Source organism: Varanus komodoensis, unplaced genomic scaffold (assembly GCF_004798865.1).
Source record: "Varanus komodoensis strain SLA01 unplaced genomic scaffold, ASM479886v1 scaffold69, whole genome shotgun sequence".
Taxonomy (NCBI): Eukaryota; Metazoa; Chordata; class Lepidosauria; order Squamata; family Varanidae; genus Varanus; species Varanus komodoensis.
In genome coordinates, this window is record NW_025336334.1 from 3,361,442 (window position 1) to 3,380,125 (window position 18,684).

An 18,684-nucleotide genomic window follows, 5' to 3' on the forward strand; every position below is an offset into this window, starting at 1 on the left:
AGGGCTTTCTGTTCTCTCGAGGCCAGGTCTAGAGTGCCTCTCTTTGGTGTTGGGCAACTGAGACAGATTGGGGATTCTGTTGGTGTACCATGCACCCTTCTGCCCAGCAGTCTCCCTGCCTGAGCTGACGGAGATCGTATCAGACCTGGTGTTGAAGACTCCCAGGATGTTGGTCCTGGGGACTTTAATCTCCACACCGAGACAGTTCTAACTGGGGGCGGCTCAGGACTTCATAGCCTCTATGACGGCTATGGGGCTGTCTCAACATGTCATCGGTCCGACCCATGAACGTGGACACACTCTGGTCCTGGTTTTCTCAATGGGGCAGGAAGAGGGGGATCTGAGGGTGAGGAATTTATGTCTGACTCCCCTGTCATGGTCAGATCACTTCCTTGTGAGGTTTGAGCTCGAGAGTGGCCTTTCCCTCTGTAAGGGTGCGGACCCGATTGTGTTGGTCTTTCCCCAGAACCGGATGGATCCAGATGGATTCCTGAAGGCCCTGGGGGATTTTCCAGTTGATAAAGCTGGTGCTCCTGTCGATGCTGTGGTGGAACTGTGGAATGGGAAAATGACCAGGGCTATTGACACAATTGCTCCTAAGCGTCCTCTCCCACCTGGCAGAGCCCGTTCATCCCCCTGGTATACACCTGAATTACAGGCGATGAAGCGGGTTGGGAGAGGTCTAGAGCATAGGTGGGGGAAATCACGGGATGAATCTGACCGAACACACTTGAGAGCTCAATATTGAGCCTATGCTGTAGCGGTGAGGGTGGCGAAAAAGAAATCCTTCTCCGCTTCCATTGCCTCCTCACAATGCCATCCAGCGGAGTTCTTCCGGGTGGTACAGGGGCTGGTTCATCTGGGCCCCAAGGAAGATCCTGTACCGCCCTCGATGGCCCGCTGTGATGACTTTGCCAAGCATTTTAAGGAGAAAATCGCTCAGATTTGTCACAAGCTGGACTCCACTACTGATTCAGAGCCTTCAGGGGAGGTGCTAATGTTGCCGTCTGGTCCAAAATTGATGGATGAGTTCCAGTTATTGCGGCCTGATGATGTGGACAAGGTGCTTGGACAAGTATGTCCCACCACCTGCTTATTGGACCCTTGCCCATTTTGGCTCCTTAACAAAGCCAAGCACGGGATAGGGGCCTGGATCCTGCAGGTTGTCAACGCCTCTCTGAGGGACGGCTGGGTACCTGCCCCTTTAAAGAAGGCGGTAGTCCAGCCAGTCCTAAAGAAGGCATCTCTGAATCCAGAGATGGCCACCAATTATAGACTGGTGGCCAACATCCCGTTCCTGGGCAAGGTGTTAGAGTGGGTGGTGGCGGGACAACTCCAGGCACTCTTGGATGAGACTGATTATCTGGACCCATTTCAGTCCGGCTTCAGACCCGGGTATGGTACTGAATCTGCCTTGGTCGCCCTGTATGATGACCTGTGCAAGGAGAGAGACAGGGGGAGTGCGTCCCTGTTGGTCCTCCTGGACCTCTCAGCAGCTTTCAATACCATCGACCATGGTATCCTTCTGGATAGGCTGGTGGGATTGGGAGTAGGAGGCACTGCTTGGCAGTGGTTCTGCTCCTATCGCAATGGCCGATTCCAGAAGGTGGTGCTGGTGGACTATGGTTCTGCGCCATGGCAGCTATTTTGCTCCCCTTGGATCCATGGATCCATTTTGCCCCCCTTGCTATTCAACATCTACACGAAACCGCTGGGAGAGGTCATTAGGAGGTGTGGGCTGTGGAATCATCAGTACGGTGATGATACCCAGCTCTACCTCTCTTTCTCAACCAATCCAGGTGAGGCAGTGGCTGTACTGAACCAGTGGCTGTACTGAACCAGTGCCTGGCCGACGTAATTGGCTGGATGAGGGCCAATAAACTGAAGCTCAATCCAAACAAGATGGAGGTCCTGTTGGTAGGTGAGTCAGGCTTCGGGGTAGGGGACCTGGACCTTGTCCTGAATGGGGTTGCACTCCCTCTAAGGACAGTGTTCATAGCTTGGGAGTGTTCCTCGACCCAGAGCTATCGTTAGACGCTCAGGTGACAGCACTGGTGAGGAGTGCTTTCCTTCAGCTTTGGCTGATCCATCAGCTGTGTCCCTACCTGGAGAACGATTGCCTGGCGACAGTGACACATGCATTGGTAACTTCCTGATTAGACTTCTGTAATGCGCTCTACGTGGGGCTGCCCTTGAAGACGGTCCGGATACTTCAGTTGGTGCAAAATAGAACTGCCAGGTTGCTGACGGGGACTGGGCGTTGTTCTCATATAACCCCAGTCTTCCATCAGCTTCACTGGCTTCCCATTGAAGTCCGGGCCCAATTCAAGGTGCTGGTTATCACCTATAAAGCCCTTAACGGCTTGGGACCTGGTTATCTAAAGGAGCGCTTGTGTCCATATCTGCCCTCCCGCCCCTTGAGATCGGCGGCAGAGGCTCTTCTCTGGGAACCCTCCGTGAAAGATATTAGGAGGGTGAGTACCCAGAGGAGGGCCTTCTCTGTGGTGGCGCCCCACTTATGGAATGCGCTCCCCAGAGAGGTCCGCCTGGAGCTGTCGTTATTTGTTTTTCAGCGCCAGGCCAAGACCTTTCTATTTAAACGTCATTTTAATTGTTGAATTTATTGATTGATTTTATATTTATGTCGGGATGTCTCCAGATTTTTATGTATTTTTATGTAATTGTAAAGTTATTTATTTGCATTGGAAGCTGCCCCAGGGCTTTTGTGAATGGGGTGGCATATAAGTGTTTCACATAAATAAATAAATAAATACATACATACATACATACATACATACCTATGGAATATGGAATGCGCTCCCCAGAGAGGTGCATCTGGCTCTGAGTTTATATTCTTTTCGGCGCCAGGTTAAAACCTTTTTATTTAACTGTTATTTTAAAAACTAGTTTAAAAATTTAATGTTTAACATTCGATTTTATTTAACTTATTTAATTGTATTTTTGGTTAATTGTTATTTATAGCTGTTCTATTGTTGTTGTTTTAATGATTGTAAGCCGTCCCGAGATGCCATGCATAAGGGATGGCATACAAAAATTTTACATAAATATAGCTTCATTAATGACCAACTATTGTAAAATACTAGTGTGAACTGAATTAATAAAGTGCAAAGTAGCTAACTTTGCAGTTTTCTTGTAACCAAGAGCAATTCTTTCTCTCCTTTCAGGTTCTTGATTGTTACCAACCATTTGCTGAAGTGCCCGGAGTTGGTCAATGCCATGTATGCCAAACTGAGCAATCAAGAAAGGTAACCCCAAAAACCAATGTGGGTTTTAGCATTTAGCATTCCATATAAGAGTATCCTGTTCACATGATTTGAAAAAAACCCTGTGGTTTCATAGTTGGCACAGAATCTCTAAATACATGTTTCTATGTCAGTAATGGTTTTAAATTGGTTGGTTAACATTACAGTTTAGCCACAACTGGCAGGGATTTAGATAGGAGTTGCAGAATCCAGGTTGGCGCCCTTACTTTTTATAGAATTGCAGAGAGAAAGAGTGAAATAGATGATAAAGGGAAGATTTTATGCTTTTGATGATTTTTCATAACAACTGCACCCTGCTGCTTTTTATGGTCCAATGTGTACCATCATTTAATAGTTAAGGGGGAAAGAAAGGAATACAGAGCAGATATGCAGAAAACAAGATCAGCTCTGTTTCACCTAATAACAAAAGAGAAACATAATCAGTGTTTTTACAAATGGTGATAAGAGTTTGTGTCTATACCCTCACATGCAAATTCAGCATAGAAAAAAGCAAACATACAAAAAGGAGTATGTTGCAATGCGTAAGTGGTGATCAAGTGCACTCTTTTGATATTAGAATATTGTGGAAGGGGGCTATAATTTTACCCAGACTTTCATCTCTTTACAGACATAAGAAGAAACTATGTTTAGCACTAATCATGCTATAAGCCTTGGAACCTAACTGTCCCAGGTTCTCAGGTTTGTTAGCAAGAAATGGAAACACTTAATTGGTCTTGTGAAATCAGATAGATGAGAAAGGGAGCCAAACTGATTTTAGTTCAGGATAAATTCACTGTAACTTCTGACTGTTTTCATGGCAATTGTTGTCTGCATGATTAAATTGCTTCTTTTACTGTTCACCTGTGTTGAAGGTAGAAGGTTTTCCTTTATATATGTAGTGCAGTAGAAGAAAAGTAATATTCTACGTTTGTAAGCCATCTCGAGATGCCGAGGCATGTGGTGACGGGATATAAAGGGTTTAAATTAATTAATTAAATAAATAATATTGCTTAATATTAAAGTAAAACTAAGTTAAACTTTGTTATATAATTTCTCATTATAGAACTCATTTTTTTAAATTGTGGAATTCTAGTTATATACAGCAGATTGTCCCTGTGGGCAGAGACCAAGGTAGGAAAATGGGGTTAGTGGCAGTAAAATTTAATGATGGCCATTTGTTGGCCCAAAAATTTGACTTTGTAAACTAGACCATAGGAGTCTTATTGTCTCAAATGGAGACAAAAAGGGATACATTTCACCACAAGGGTGACAGCCTTACTTAGGTATCCTTTGCAGCTGACTGAGTCATATGGGTAGAAAAGGACAGATGCGGTATTGAGGTGGGTGAGAAAACAGCTTGACCTTAACAAATAGATGCAAATGCTGTCTTCTATGGTAAGCTGGATCTTCCAAACACTTTCTGTAAACAGAGGTTAAAAAAAAAGAAGGAAAAGATACATGCTGAAAAATATTGGTTTCTCTAATTAAAAATTACAGTTTACTTACCCAGTTATGCTTTTGCAGTTGGATAACATTAATATTTGCAGCTTTCAGTTTATTTCGCAACAGTCAGCCAAACTCTTCCTCCAAGACTTTGGTTATAAAGGCTAACATCTCTTCCATGCCACTTTCTTTTCCCCTGTGCATTGGAAATATACCCCAATGTCCAGTGCTCATCATAATGTAATATGCTTGTAATAATGTACAGTTAAGCTGTTTTGTTTCCCAAGAACTGCTCTGTCCATATTAATCAGATGTAATTGTTATAGTGTGTTCTGTATTGAATGAGAGAACTGTATTTGTCAGGCCCATTTGAAAGGATAGAATGCTACAGCGACTTTGCTGCTCAAGTTACATGACAGATATCTCTTTCACTAACCTGACTGTCACTCACTTAATCTTGCATGAATACATTTGTACCATCATTAAAAGGGCAATGTGGAAATTGTTTCTCAGTGAAGATTAGATGAAAATAATTATTTCACATGGCTGTTTGTTTTCATTATGTCTGCATGTATTATGATCGAAGGTGGTTGGCAAGTTGCTAGAGAATGAGCAAGTTTAGGATTCCTGGATGATGCTAATTATCTATTTTAATAATGCTTCAGGCCCAGTTATGGGTCAGAAATTGTTTCGGTTCTGTGGAAGTCAATCTATACTTGAAACTGGTCAGGGGAAGTTGTCTCTTTCAGTTTTGCTAGATCTCTCATTGACTGAAGGAGTTTTTCAACTAGATCTTCAGCCTTGGTATTCTTCTGAGACATCTGTCTGAAATGGGTCTGGGAGGAACTATGATACTGATTTATTTATTTAATTCATTTTTAAAGCACCCAGTTGCCAAGGCTCTCTTGGCTATTAATACAGTGAATATTCAAAAGATGTCCTATTAATTTTTTCATGCATTGTGCAACTTTTAAAGTTCCTGCTGGTTTTATATCAAACAGTTGGTAGATTTAAAATGTCAACTGCCCTTTTTAGTTTTGGCAAAAGTGCTAGAAATGTAAAATGAAGCAAAGTAGCAACAAAATTGGTCCTTGGTTCTTGGGTTGCTAGTTTCCCTAATGATTGCTATGCTTATAGCCACCCTACTTAAGATAGCTGTACCAGTTTGGAGGGAAAGAAAAGAAAAAATATATGATGGAAGGACAGAGGGAGAAGGGAAAAAAGAATATATTTGTTTGAATGTGTAATATACATATTAAGGAACAAACACATAAATGTGTGTAGGGAGCATAGAATTACCTTCCCCATATTAAAAAAAATTAGTGGAAATGTATTGCATTTTGGAATATAAGACAGGCCTTGGTCTTGAAAAATAAAGGATTAATGCTTTAAACTATTCAGTCATTATGTGGGCCATGCATTGTTTTGTACTGGTAACTGATGATAGCTGTGCTGTCTCTGCAGTCTTCAGTTATTCCAAGCTATGTCAATGTCAGCAAGCAAGGTGTGCTTTTTCATTCCAGGACTAAGTTCTTAGAATTAATATTACCAGAAATGAATGAAAATGATTCAGTCATGAATAAAGAAATTGCCAGATTTCTTGCATGCTGTTTTGAGGAGAAATGTCATGCTGTGCTGAAATTGGCTTCTGCAACAAATGAAGCTGATAAGGTAAGATTCTCAATCCATTCTGAGTCAGAAAGCACAGAAGGTCAGGCAAACAGCTCCTCTACCCATTCACTCAGCTGTTTTACATTCCTTTCACAAATTTATTTATTTATTTATTTATTTATTTATTTATTTAAAAGATTTATATCCCATCTTTCCAACAAGTGCTAAGGATGGCATACACAATATAAAATTACAATGTTGTTGTTAGTCGCGAAGTCGTGTCCGACCCATCGCGACCCCATGGACAACATTCCTCCAGGCCTTCCTGTCCTCCACCATCCCCCAGAGTCCACTTAAGCTCACACCAACTGCTTCAGTGACTCCATCTAGCCACCTCATCCTCTGCCATCCCCTTTTTCTTTTGCCATCTATTGTTCCCAACATTAGGCTCTTCTCCAGGGAGTCCTTCCTTCTCATTAGGTGGCCAAAGTATTTGAGTTTCATCTTCAGTATTTGGCCTTCTAAAGAGCAGTCTTGGGTTGATCTCCTCTAGCACTGACTGGTTTGATCGCCTTGCGGTCCAAGGGACTCGCAGGAGTTTCCTCTAGCACCATAATTCAAAGGCCTCAATCCTTTGGCGCTCAGCCTTCCTTATGGTCCAGCTTTCACAGCCATACATTGCAACTGGGAAAACCATAGCCTTGACTATACGCACTTTTGTTGGCAGGGTGATGTCCCTGCTTTTTAGTATGCTGTCTAGATTTGCCATAGCTTTCCTGCCCAGGAGCAAGCGTCTTTTGATTTCTTGGCTGCAGTCCCCGTCTGCGGTGATCTTGGAGCCCAGGAAAATAAAATCTCTCACTACCTCCATTTCTTCCCCATCTACATGCCAGGAAGTGAGAGGACCGGATGCCATGATCTTAGTTTTCTTAATGTTGAGTTTCAAGCCGACTTTTGCACTCTCCTCCTTCATCCGCGTCAAGAGGCTCTTTAGTTCCTCTTCACTTTCTGCCATGAGAGTGGTATCATCTGCATATCTGAGGTTGTTGATATTTCTCCTGGCAATCTTAATTCCAACTTGTGATTCATCTAGCCCCGCCTTTCTCATGATGTGCTCTGCATATAAGTTAAATAGGTAGGGCGACAGTATACAGCCTTGCAGAACTCCTTTCTCAATTTTGAACCAATCAGTGGTTCCGTGTCCAGTTCTCACTGTCAAGAGGCAAATAAGATAGTCTGGTATTCCCATCTCTTTAAGAACTTGCCACAGTTTGTTGTGATCCACACAATCAAAGGCTTTAGCATAGTCAATGAAGCGAAGTAGATATTTTTCTGGAACTCCCTAGCTTTCTCCATGATCCAGCGTATGTTGGCAATTTGATCTCTAGTTCCTCTCCCTCTTCGAAATCCTGCCTGTACTTCTGGGAGTTCTCGGTCCACATACTGCTGGAGCCTAGTTTGTAGGATTTTGAGCATAACTTTGCTAGCGTGTGAAATGAGTGCAATGGTGCGGTAGTTTGAACATTCTTTGGCGTTGCCCTTCTTTGGGATCGGAATGTAAACTGACCTTTGTTGTTGCTCAGACTTCCTAAGGCCCATTTGACTTCACATTCCAGGATGTCTGGCTCGAGGTCAGTGACCACCCCATCATGGTTATCAGGGACATTAAGCTCTTTCTTGTATAGTTCTTCTGTGTACTCTTGCCACCTTTTCTTAATCTCTTCTGCCTCTAGTTGATCCCTGCCATTTTGGTCCTTTATCATGCCCATCTTTGCATGAAATGTTCCCTTCATATCTCCAATTTTCTTGAAGAGATCTCTGATCCTCCCTATTCTATTGTTTTCTTCTGTTTATTTTCACTGTTCATTTAAGAAGGCATTCTTATCTCTTCTAGCTATTCTCTGGAATTCTGCATTCAATTGTTTGTATCTTTCTCTGCATTCAATTGTTCTCCATCTTTGGATGCAGAGCACATAGTCAGTCTGATTTCTGTGTTGACCATCTGGTGATGTCCATGTGTAGAGTCATCTCTTGGGTTGTTGGAAAAGAGTGTTTGCTATGACCATCGTATTCTCTTGACAAAATTCTACTAGCCTGTGCCCTGCTTCATTTTGTACTCCAAGGCCAAACTTGCCTGTTATTCTGGCTATCTTTTGGTTTCCTACTTTAGCATTCCAATCCCCCATGATGATAAGGACATCATTTTTTGGTGTTAATTCTAGAAGGTGTTGTAGGCCTTCATAGAACCAGTCAACTTCAGCCTCTCCAGCACCAGTGGTTGGGGCATATACTTGGATTATTGTGATATTGAATGGTTTTCCTTGGATTTGAACCGAGATCATTCTGTCGTTTTGGAGACTGTATCCCAGTACTGCTTTTCCTACTCTTTTATTGACTATGAAAGCTACTCCATTTCTTCTGAGGGATTCTTGCCCACAATAGTATACCTGATGGTCATCTGAGTTAAATTCACCCATTCCTGTCCATTTTAGTTCACTGATTCCTAAGATGTCGATGTTCAGGCTTGTTTGACCACATCCAGCTTGCCTTGATTCATGGATCTTACATTCCAGGTTCCTATGGAGTATTGATCTTTGCAGCATCGGACTTTCCTTTCACCTCCAGATACATCAGCAACTGAGTGTCCTTTCGGCTTTGACCCTGTCGCTTCATTCTTTCTGGCGCTACTAGTACTAGCCCTCCACTCTTCCCCAGTAGCATATTGGACACCTTTCGACCTGAGGGGCTCATCTTCCGGCATCATATCTTTTTGCCTTTTGGTACTGTCCATGGGGTTTTCATGGCAAAGATACTGGAGTGGGTTGCCATTTCCTTCTCCAGTGAGTCACGTTTTGTCAGAGCTCTCTGCTATGACCTGGCTGTCTTGGGTGGCCCTGCACGGCATAGCTCATAGCTTCATTGAGTTACGCAAGCCCCTTCGCCACGACAAGGCAGTGATCCATGAAGAGGAAAATTACAGTAGTACAATAATAAAACCTCAATTATTAAAACAATATAAAACAACACATCATGAACTAAGAGAAAAGAAAAAAGAGGAAAAGAATAGAAAATGTGACTGTGGAGAGGAAGAAAAAATCTTAAAACTTCTAAAACCCTGATTATTAAAATGATGGTTGAATGAAAAGGTCTTTACCTGGCACTGGAAACAGTATAACGTCTGCGCCAGGTGGACCTCTCTGGGGAGCACATTCCATAGTTGGTACGTGTTCATATAATTCATGTATAATTCTCTAATTCTACATATAGCCCTCAACATGGTAACGAATGGCAAAGGGGAATGAAAAAGCTGAGTGGTATGTGTACCTGAGCTCTGCTGGCTAGCAAAGCACCCAGAATGGCCAAATGCTAGTATGGAAGATAAGACCAAGAGGTGCTAACAGAAGGAACCATGGAGGCCAGAAGAAACAGTGTTTCTATTGTGATTTTTGTTAAAAAAAGGGGGGGGGGACAGGAGAAACAGCAGTAGATGGTGCTGCTTGAGGCAGGAAGAACAATGTGTATCTGAGGGAAAATGCCTTGAGGGTGATAGCAGTAAACAAGTTGTTTGGAAAGACCTTGGGAATTGCATGTAGCCTGTGGGCTGTAGTTTAGGAACCCCTGGTATAGATTAACACTTCTTGGTTAGAAAAGATCTTGGGAATGTGGTAGTTTAATCCAAATGATACAGGGGTATGTCAGTGCAATCCCTAATTAAATTCAAAAGTTGTATGTACTACTGGAGCTAGGTAAGAAGTTGTTCTCCAGCTGAATAAATAATATGGATATGTTAATACTACATTTATGATTTTGACCTGAATAAGATATTTGTAGCCCAGTGTGTTCATTTTTATGAAAATAGCAAGTTTTTGGCTCTTGAGATTTTAGTAGTCATCCTTATTTTTCCATCCTAAGGAGCTGGAAATTTCTGTTTTTAAGAAGTGGAAGATATGTTATTAGGATACTGAATTCTTGATGTTTTTATTGTAGCTTAATATTTCTGGGGAAGTGGGGGAACTTTGTTTGGTTTCAAACTCTTAGCCTTCTTCTCATAGGAAGCGCTAGTCACAATACAGCTGCTTGATCTTTTGTGTGAAATGACATCACATGTTGGACAACTGGAGTGCTTGCAGGCGTGTCCTGATTTGCTCAAAATGACTGTTAGTAAGTAGGAAATCCACACTTTTAAAATTGAATAGCTTAGTGAAAGTACTGCTTTGTGTACTGCTTGAAAATATATTTAACAATGGAAACTTGGCAGTTAAAACTGCATATTGATAAAAGAGAAAAGACAATAGTTAAATGTTGCAAAATCTTTTTTCTTTTTTGCCGCCATACTTTTTTTTTTTTTAGGGGAGGCTACTTATCAAATACTTTCTTAAGTTCTTTATTTTCTCTCAGCAGTACTATCCCAGTGATGGGGATCCAGATGGTTCTAGACACACAAGAGAGTGTTGGGTTTGTGTTTCTAGATTAGGATCATCTCCCTGCCGCATTGAAATCTGGCAGCCTTTTAAAAGCAGTTTGTGATCTGAGCTAGGAGTCACTTAGAAAGGTTACTGCAAGTCCCAGAATCCCCAGAGGCATGCTGACAATCTGCATATTGTTTCAGCCATTGTAGAAACCTACTTAATGGGCAGGGAAGACTTACCCCTACATCACTCCAAAATTGTAGAATACACTCCCTTTGAGATTACAATCAATTTTCACCTTTTCTACCTTTAACTTGGCCGTTTATGTTATTTTTTATTGTTGTTTAATGCTTTTGATGACTTTTATGCTTTAATACTTTAACTGATAGAGTAAATGTTTTCATGATGTCACACTTTATTGTTTTTAAGTTTTGTGTGGAGACTTTGTTGTTTTTGCAGAAAGTCAAAATAAAAACAATAACATAAATACATGAAGTAAAAACAAATGTATATGCTGTTGGGGAAAATACATAGTGCTGGCTATTTCTTGGATCTAAATGGTTTGAGACATGTTGCTTGAATGACCATCTTTGTACCAAGTAAGAACTGGAAGTACTTTATTCTTTGTTTTATTATAATATATTATAGGTAAACATTCTTACAGTATGCCAAACAGAATAACAAATAAAAATAACAATTAAAGTAAGAACAGGAGTAAAGTAAGAACACTGAATAAAGCAAGCTGGAGTTGAAACATTAACACAAGTCTCTCAACATCCACCCAAACAGGACTAAATACTCCAAAGTAATCTCTAAACAGAAGGGAGAGTTTCTGTGAAAGGAGTCCTACCAACTTTACTGATGTTTTGGAAGAATTCTGTGAGCTGCTTCACACATATGTTTTTCTCACATATGTTGAGTAACTTCAAGAGGAGAAGGACATGGTGGGATGTGGTAGACACAAACCCAGTTTCACTCTCACATTGTTTCCCCTCAGCACAGCTAAATAAGGCAGGACCTTACCAGCAGAAAATAATTACATTATGTTCAAACTCAGCTCCCAGTTTGTTACTCTCCAGATAAGCCAGAATAACAATTCAGGGTTTGTTTTAAATTTACAATTCCTGGCTTTGAGTGTAATATTCATAAGCTGCCCTTTCTGGTTTGGAGAGCCAGGTGGGAGTAAGAAGGTGCTATGCAGGTACATATGCTGCTCATGAGTAAGCCAGGTTTCTCTAGAATTCTGGTTCATAATTGGATGCCCATACAAGGAGGCTTAATGCATCTCTTTGTTTTGTCTTCTTTTGGATCAGAGATAGTCAAACTCTCAGTCATCTCTTTCCTTATGACCCAGGCCATCTAATGAAGCTCAGTGGTGGGATATTCAGGATAAATAAAAGGAAGAAACTTTTTCACTCAGTGCATAGTTAAGCTGTGCAATTTGCTACCACAAAATATGGGGATGGGCACCAACTTGTACAACTTTAAAAAGGTTTCCCCATGACATTAATGTCCAGTCATGTCTGACTCTTGGGGGGTGCTCATCTCCATTTCCTAGCTGAGGGAGCCAGCATTTGCCCGCAGACAGTTTCTGTGGTCATGTGGCCAGCATGACTAAACACCAAAGTCCATGGAACACGCTATTAGCTTCCCACCAAAGTGGTACCTTTTTATCTACTTGCATTTGCATGCTTTTGAACTGCAAGGTTGGCAGGAGCTTGGACAGAGTACGGGAGCTCACCCCATCTGCAGATTTGAACTGTCACCCTTTCTGTCAACCAGCCCAGCAGCTCAACCCACTGCACCACCGCATCCCTTGTACAACTTTAAGAAGGGCTTAAATACATTTATGGAGGCTGCCAGTGGCTACTAATCATGAGGCTATATTGCCTCTGCTATGCACGGCAGGATACTCCTGTATGTCCTCTGCTGGGGAACATGATCCAGGAGAAATATCATATACTCACATGCTACCCTTCCTTTTTATTCTACTATTCAGAGTATTCTGGATGTTAATGTTTCTTTCAGCTGCAGTAGGATTCAAATGAATTCCCTTTTAAATTAGCTGTTGATAACTGCAGAATAAAACTTAATCACCATTATAATGTCTGTGATACTTATTTTTTAAAAAACTTTTATAATGTTCTCTATAATGTTCTCTATAATTATTTGTTCTCTATAATTATTAATGAATAGATACTTTGCAACTTGTACATCTTTCTGGGAAACAGAACACAAACATCTTCACAGCGACTCATTCTGCAACAGGGCAAGAGCAAAAGTCTCACCCAGCTGTGGGCTTTAAAGCACATCTAATTCGTTTAATTGGAAATTTATGTTACAAGAATAAGGCTAACCAAGACAAGGTAAGAATCAATTGCAGGTTCTACAAAATTCTGCAAGGAATGTCTGTTTAGTAGTATGCTGTTTATACCAAGCCAGATAGGTCTCTTAAATCCAGATTGGAAGGTCTGTCTTTCTTTCTAATCTTTATGTAACATTCAATGAAGACTGACTCTTTCAGCTTCTAACAGTAAAAGTTCAAATCATAAAGTATATAATTAAAATAAGGATAAAATCTAAAACCCATGACAAGGCATAATAGTAGAGTCCAAACATTTTTTTTAATAATTCAAAGGCTGAAAAGAGATGGAGAAAACAGGGCACACTGGTGGGTGGAGAAGGGAGAGGACAGGCCAGGTTATGCAGTAACCTGTGATCTCTGTCATGCCTTCTCTGTCCACTGAAAGGAGCATCAGGTTAGGGGACCTCAGTTGCCCATTTAGCTGCTTTATGTATTTTTAACAGAAGAATTCAGTTTCTTCTTCTGAGCAAATTGAGTTGGAGCCAATTCTGGACTTAGCTCCTGAAGCAGGTTTGCTCTTGATAGCAGAAAGCAGCATTAAGACCCTGAAAATTTGCATTGTTCAAAGGTACCTAAGAAATCTTACAGAGGCCATGCTCTAGTGTCTGTATGTTACCGTGTTAGGATTGTTAGGATTTGTGCAAGCCTTTTAGGATTTGTGCAAGCCTTTTCCCACACAAGGCATGCAGCAGTTGGACTCAGAAACCCCTAACCATAGCTGTCAGTTTAATTTGAGCTAATATACTAAGTTTGCTAACTTCAGAGCAATCCTGGAGATTATATACTAGTTTGAATTTGATCATAACATGTCCTGTTCAGAAGTTGGTAACTGTAGTTCCTGGTTCAGAAAAACAAGAAACTGCTGTTAGATACTTATTGGTTTAATCACATCTCATGCAAAGGGGTTGTATTTTTGGGGGAATGTCTGCAAATCTCAGCTTGATACATTGAGATATGATCAACTTCAGTTTCCCCTGAAGAACTGTTTGAAATATTTTAGAATTTTGCTTAGCAGTAAAGTATTCTTTGTATCTCATGGCTTGGGTCTTCTACATCTGATTGCTTCAGCGGGTTACCATGCATGCAATTGTAATGGTGGAGTATGATAGAATCTGAAATGGGCCAAATTCAGACACTGGATTTCTGGAGACCAGCCCATCCTATCTATGGAGCTATTTGTTTTTTCTCCTTTAGCCCACTGCCACTTTCCCTATTGTGCGAATTACCCACATTACAAGGGCAACCCACATTGCAATGTATTTATTAATCGCTGTGGGATGCCTCAATGAGGGAGCAGACAACAGCAAAACAGCTTTGTCACAGCAAGTGGTAATGTATAATTACCACTTGTCACACAAAGGTAATGTGTAAATTGATCTGAAACTGCTTGGTATAAGGTTTATTTTAATGTATGAATATAGATGTGTAAATGAATAAGAAAAATCATATCCTTGTAAGCAGTATCTGTTTAAAAGATCCACTGATGTTTGTGAGAGAATAAAGGATTGATAAATTTTAATCAAACTTGAATCTTTCAACAACTTTTGATATACTGGAAGGGAGTTATAACTAAATTGACTGTGATACCTGGTATGAGAAGAGGGGATTGTTTTACAATGTTTCCATTCTTCATAAAGATGTAGGGAGTTCATCTTTGAACTATAAAATTCAATAGTGAATTTTATGAGCAAGCTCAGCTGTCCTGCCATTCTTCTGGCCTCACTTAATTTTTGAGAGAATTAGGACAGAAGAAACTAAAGAAATAAGAAATGTTGATTAAGTTGAAACACTAGAGATTGGAAGTTTGAGGGCTTAAAGCAGATGGTCATGATTATGCTTAGGGTATTATAGGATCTTTTAATTTTAATTTTTCAGTGAGATTTGTGTTTACTTGGAGTAATTATTTCAAAATAACCTATAATGGCTTTCTGAGATGGTTCTGGAACACTCTTTTGAATTATACTGATAACTGTTCTGTGATAGGAAGGATCATCCAAACTACCTGTAGATAATTTCAGAAATAGAAGTAAATGTAATAAACGATGCTTTTGCTCTGATTCTGTGAGAGAAAGTCATGCATGTAAGCAAGTTTTGATGTGTGAAACAAATGCAGATGTTCATCCCTATCTACCTTGTGATATTCATCCTAATGAAGTTTCTGGTTGTAACTTTTGATGATAAAAGAACATACAATGCCTTCCATGGCTATTAGTTCTTGGTAGTGGTGGTGGTGTGTGTGCATTCAGTCAGATTCCTTCCTTTTCATTGCATTATAGGGATAGGCAACTTAGGGCATTTGGATAGTGGCTGCCAAAGAATGTAGAGCTTGTTCATTGCCCTAATTTGGTGTCCCTGACTCTTCTGGACTTGTGGCAACATTTGGGAATTTGAGAAACTGCTGTGGGCACCAGCACAAAATGCCTAATCAGTAAATCACTTTGGCGTCTACCTGTCATAACTCTGGATTTTAGCCTGTGCCTTATTCAACAAAGTTGTTTCATCTGTTGGACATTGCAGTGCCTCTTTAATGAGCATTTTTCAAATTCAGCAAATTGCTGGCAGTGCATTATGGCAAATGCTTCATTTACAGTAAGTAATAGCTTCTTTTGGAGAAGAGGTTATTACATGGATACATTTTGTACAGGTAAGTCTTAAATGCTCATGGATGCACATGCTCTTTTAAACTATTTACCTGTTTCATGCAAGGTAACAAATGGGAGGGGAGATGGATTCCCTGCACTCCTTTAACAGCTAAAAGTCTGATATTACAAAATTAGAAATATAAACACTTACCTCCTATCAATCAATCAATTCCTTATTTGGTCATTGACCAGCAAATAAAATACAAAATTATAATTAGTTAAAATAAGGAAAATACAGTAATTCTAAAATTACAGTTAATTAAGATAAGGAAAAATGCAATTATTCTAATAAAAGGCTACCAACATTTACAGTTGATTCTACAGTGGACTGTACAAACTATTGAACAGTACTTGGCTGTGGTCAAAGAGATAAAATTAGATAAAAGCATCCTAAGATAAAAAGGATCAGAATGACCAGGATATTTAGAAGAGAGTGGGAATAACAAGTCCTGGCGAGCACCTGCATAGAGAGGGCAATAAAGAATAACATGTTCCAGTGATTCAATTATTTCTTCCCCACATGGAGACACTCTCTGTTCAAAGGGAATTTTTTGATATCTGAAGTTTCAATTTTAAGGAGGTCAGCTTCATGTTGAAGGACCATATTTGAAATGCAGTGAGGTGCTTGAAAGATGATTCTCAAGAACTTGGACTGGATTCTTTCCAATGGAAGAATAGGCCTGTAGGGTCCCAAGTGAGCTCTGAACAGGAGCTGGGCTCATATCTTAGCTGAGAAGACTTTAATTGCTGTGGGTATATGCTGTGCTCCTTTGGAGAAATAAAAAGTTTGTAAAGTCAACACTGATTTTTGTGTGTTGAAGATGACATAATTAGCATGAGATTTATGGTTACCCAAAGCATGGAAGACAATCCCCAGGTATTTGAAGGATTTAACTTAATCTATTAGATGGTTATTTTGTCACCAAACATGCATCTTAGGGTACTTGGGAAAAACCACAACTTTGGTTTTGGAGTAGTTAATTTCCAAACTTTCTTATTGGCAATGCTCAGCTAGTACATGGAGTGCCCCTTTCAATCTGTGTTTGATAAAGCAGCACAACATCAACACTTACCTTCTGTAATGCATTGGATTGAGGATCTTACAACACTGTTGATACATGAACAGATAGCACCTGGATATCAACTTTAGATGCAGGTATTTGGATATTTGGTCCCCTTTTGTGGAAACCCATATATAATTGCTAATTTATGTACAAATCCATCCAGGGATGTTTTTTAAAAAATTAAAAACAAAACACAGATTTTGACTGCACATGGACATGATATTGGGTGTCACTGGGAGTGTATTGGTGACCTTTGCCATAAATTTATTTTATTTTATTTATTTATTTGGAACACTTATATGCCGCCCCATTTGCAAAAGCCTCAGGGCGGCTTCCAATACAAATAAATAACTATACAATTGCATTAAAAATCTGGAGACATCCAGCATAGAAATAAAATCGATGAATAAGTTCAACAATTAAGATAACGTTTAAATAAAAAGGTCTTGGCCTGGTGCCAAAAAACAAATAACAGCGCCAGGTGGAGCACATTCCATAAGTGGGGCGCCACCACAGAGAAGGCCCTCCTCCAGGTGCTCACCCTCCCGGAGAAGGGCCTCTGCCCCGATCTCAAGGGGCGGGAGGGCAGATATGGACGCAAGCACTCCTTTAGATAACCAGGTCCCAAGCCGTTAAGGGCTTTATAGGTGAAAAAATGGATTTATCTGGAAAGAAAGTTCTATCCGTGCTGACCACTGATTTCTTCTCCAGGCATTTTACATTCCCTAAAAGACCTTCAAGGCATTAGTTGCTACATCTGCCTAAAGAAATTCAGGATTTCTCCACTCTCATCATTGTTTCCACCTGTCTCAAGAAGACTGGTTTGCTACAATAGATCTGACTGATGTTTACTTACTTATCTCCAAAACCTGTCCTTTCAACTTCCTTTATTTCAAGGTTCTTCTCAGCCTATCTCTATTCAGCACATCATGGGTTTTTGCAAGCAAATGGCAGTAGTGGTGGTGTTTCTGAGAATTCATGGGATCATCATCATCTTCTCATGCATAGATAGCTGGCTCTTCATAACTTCCTTTTACATACATAACTCCCACTACTTTAGTGCCAGCATCAACATAGCCCTTATGCTTCAAGAATTTCTTGGCTTGTAAGTCAACAAAAATCATGACTCAGACTGAATAGTTCATAGGGGAACTTCTTGACTCTGCTCTAGCCTGCACCTACTTTTTGCAGACAGAACAGACATCCAAAATGTCTTGCATGAAACTAAGGACTACATGCCAAAGCTGAACAACCAGCATTAAATGCTACTGCCACTTCAGGAGCTCCCTTAGCACATTTCTATATGAGACTGCTCTGATTATGGTTCTTAGGAATATTCAATCCAGAAAAAGACCCCAGATTTTGTGTGTTCAGAGTCAGTCCAATGCTCTCTGCAGACTTTCCACCCTTCCCTGACCATCATCAGGTGGGGAGCTGGCTAGGATTCATTCGAAAAAAGGAGTTGTGCTCCGAATGGAAGAGATCCCTAGATATGTACTTGAACTTTGGCTGCTGCTAAAGCCCCAAGGGTAATCTCTCCAAATTTATCACAGTTGTCTTGGATATTGTTTCCCTTTCTGTGATTAAACCTCAATTTTTCAGACTGGTGTGTATACCACCACATCACTCCCATCACCATTTACCTTGTGGGAATGTCCAGTGGACTAGCAGACTTACTCAGCATGTCAGGAATTATCCCGCATGACTTTGAGCTCTCTCCAAGAGTTACATGTGAACTTTTTGACACTTGGGATATCCTGATTACTACTTCTTTGCTATAGTGCTAAAAGAAATAAGGTTTGCAGCAGATCTGGTCATAACCTAAACTTTTGGGGAGACACTTTCTTCACATGAAAGGCTTCTAAATTGTGTATACCCCCCATTTCC

The 18,684-nt window shown here is 40.5% G+C and overlaps 1 protein-coding gene across 2 annotated transcripts in view; it reads left to right on the plus strand.

The window, feature by feature from the left end:
- The window catches only part of ATXN10 (ataxin 10), a 116,197-nt gene that overhangs the window by 63,039 nt on the left and 34,474 nt on the right, over positions 1-18,684 (plus strand). For both annotated transcript variants that reach the window (XM_044450822.1, XM_044450821.1), the window contains exons 6-9: positions 3,186-3,266; positions 6,230-6,377; positions 10,370-10,478; positions 12,923-13,092. In XM_044450822.1, coding sequence (XP_044306757.1) covers positions 3,186-3,266; positions 6,230-6,377; positions 10,370-10,478; positions 12,923-13,092 — 508 coding nt within the window. The remainder of the gene's footprint in view (positions 1-3,185; positions 3,267-6,229; positions 6,378-10,369; positions 10,479-12,922; positions 13,093-18,684) is intronic.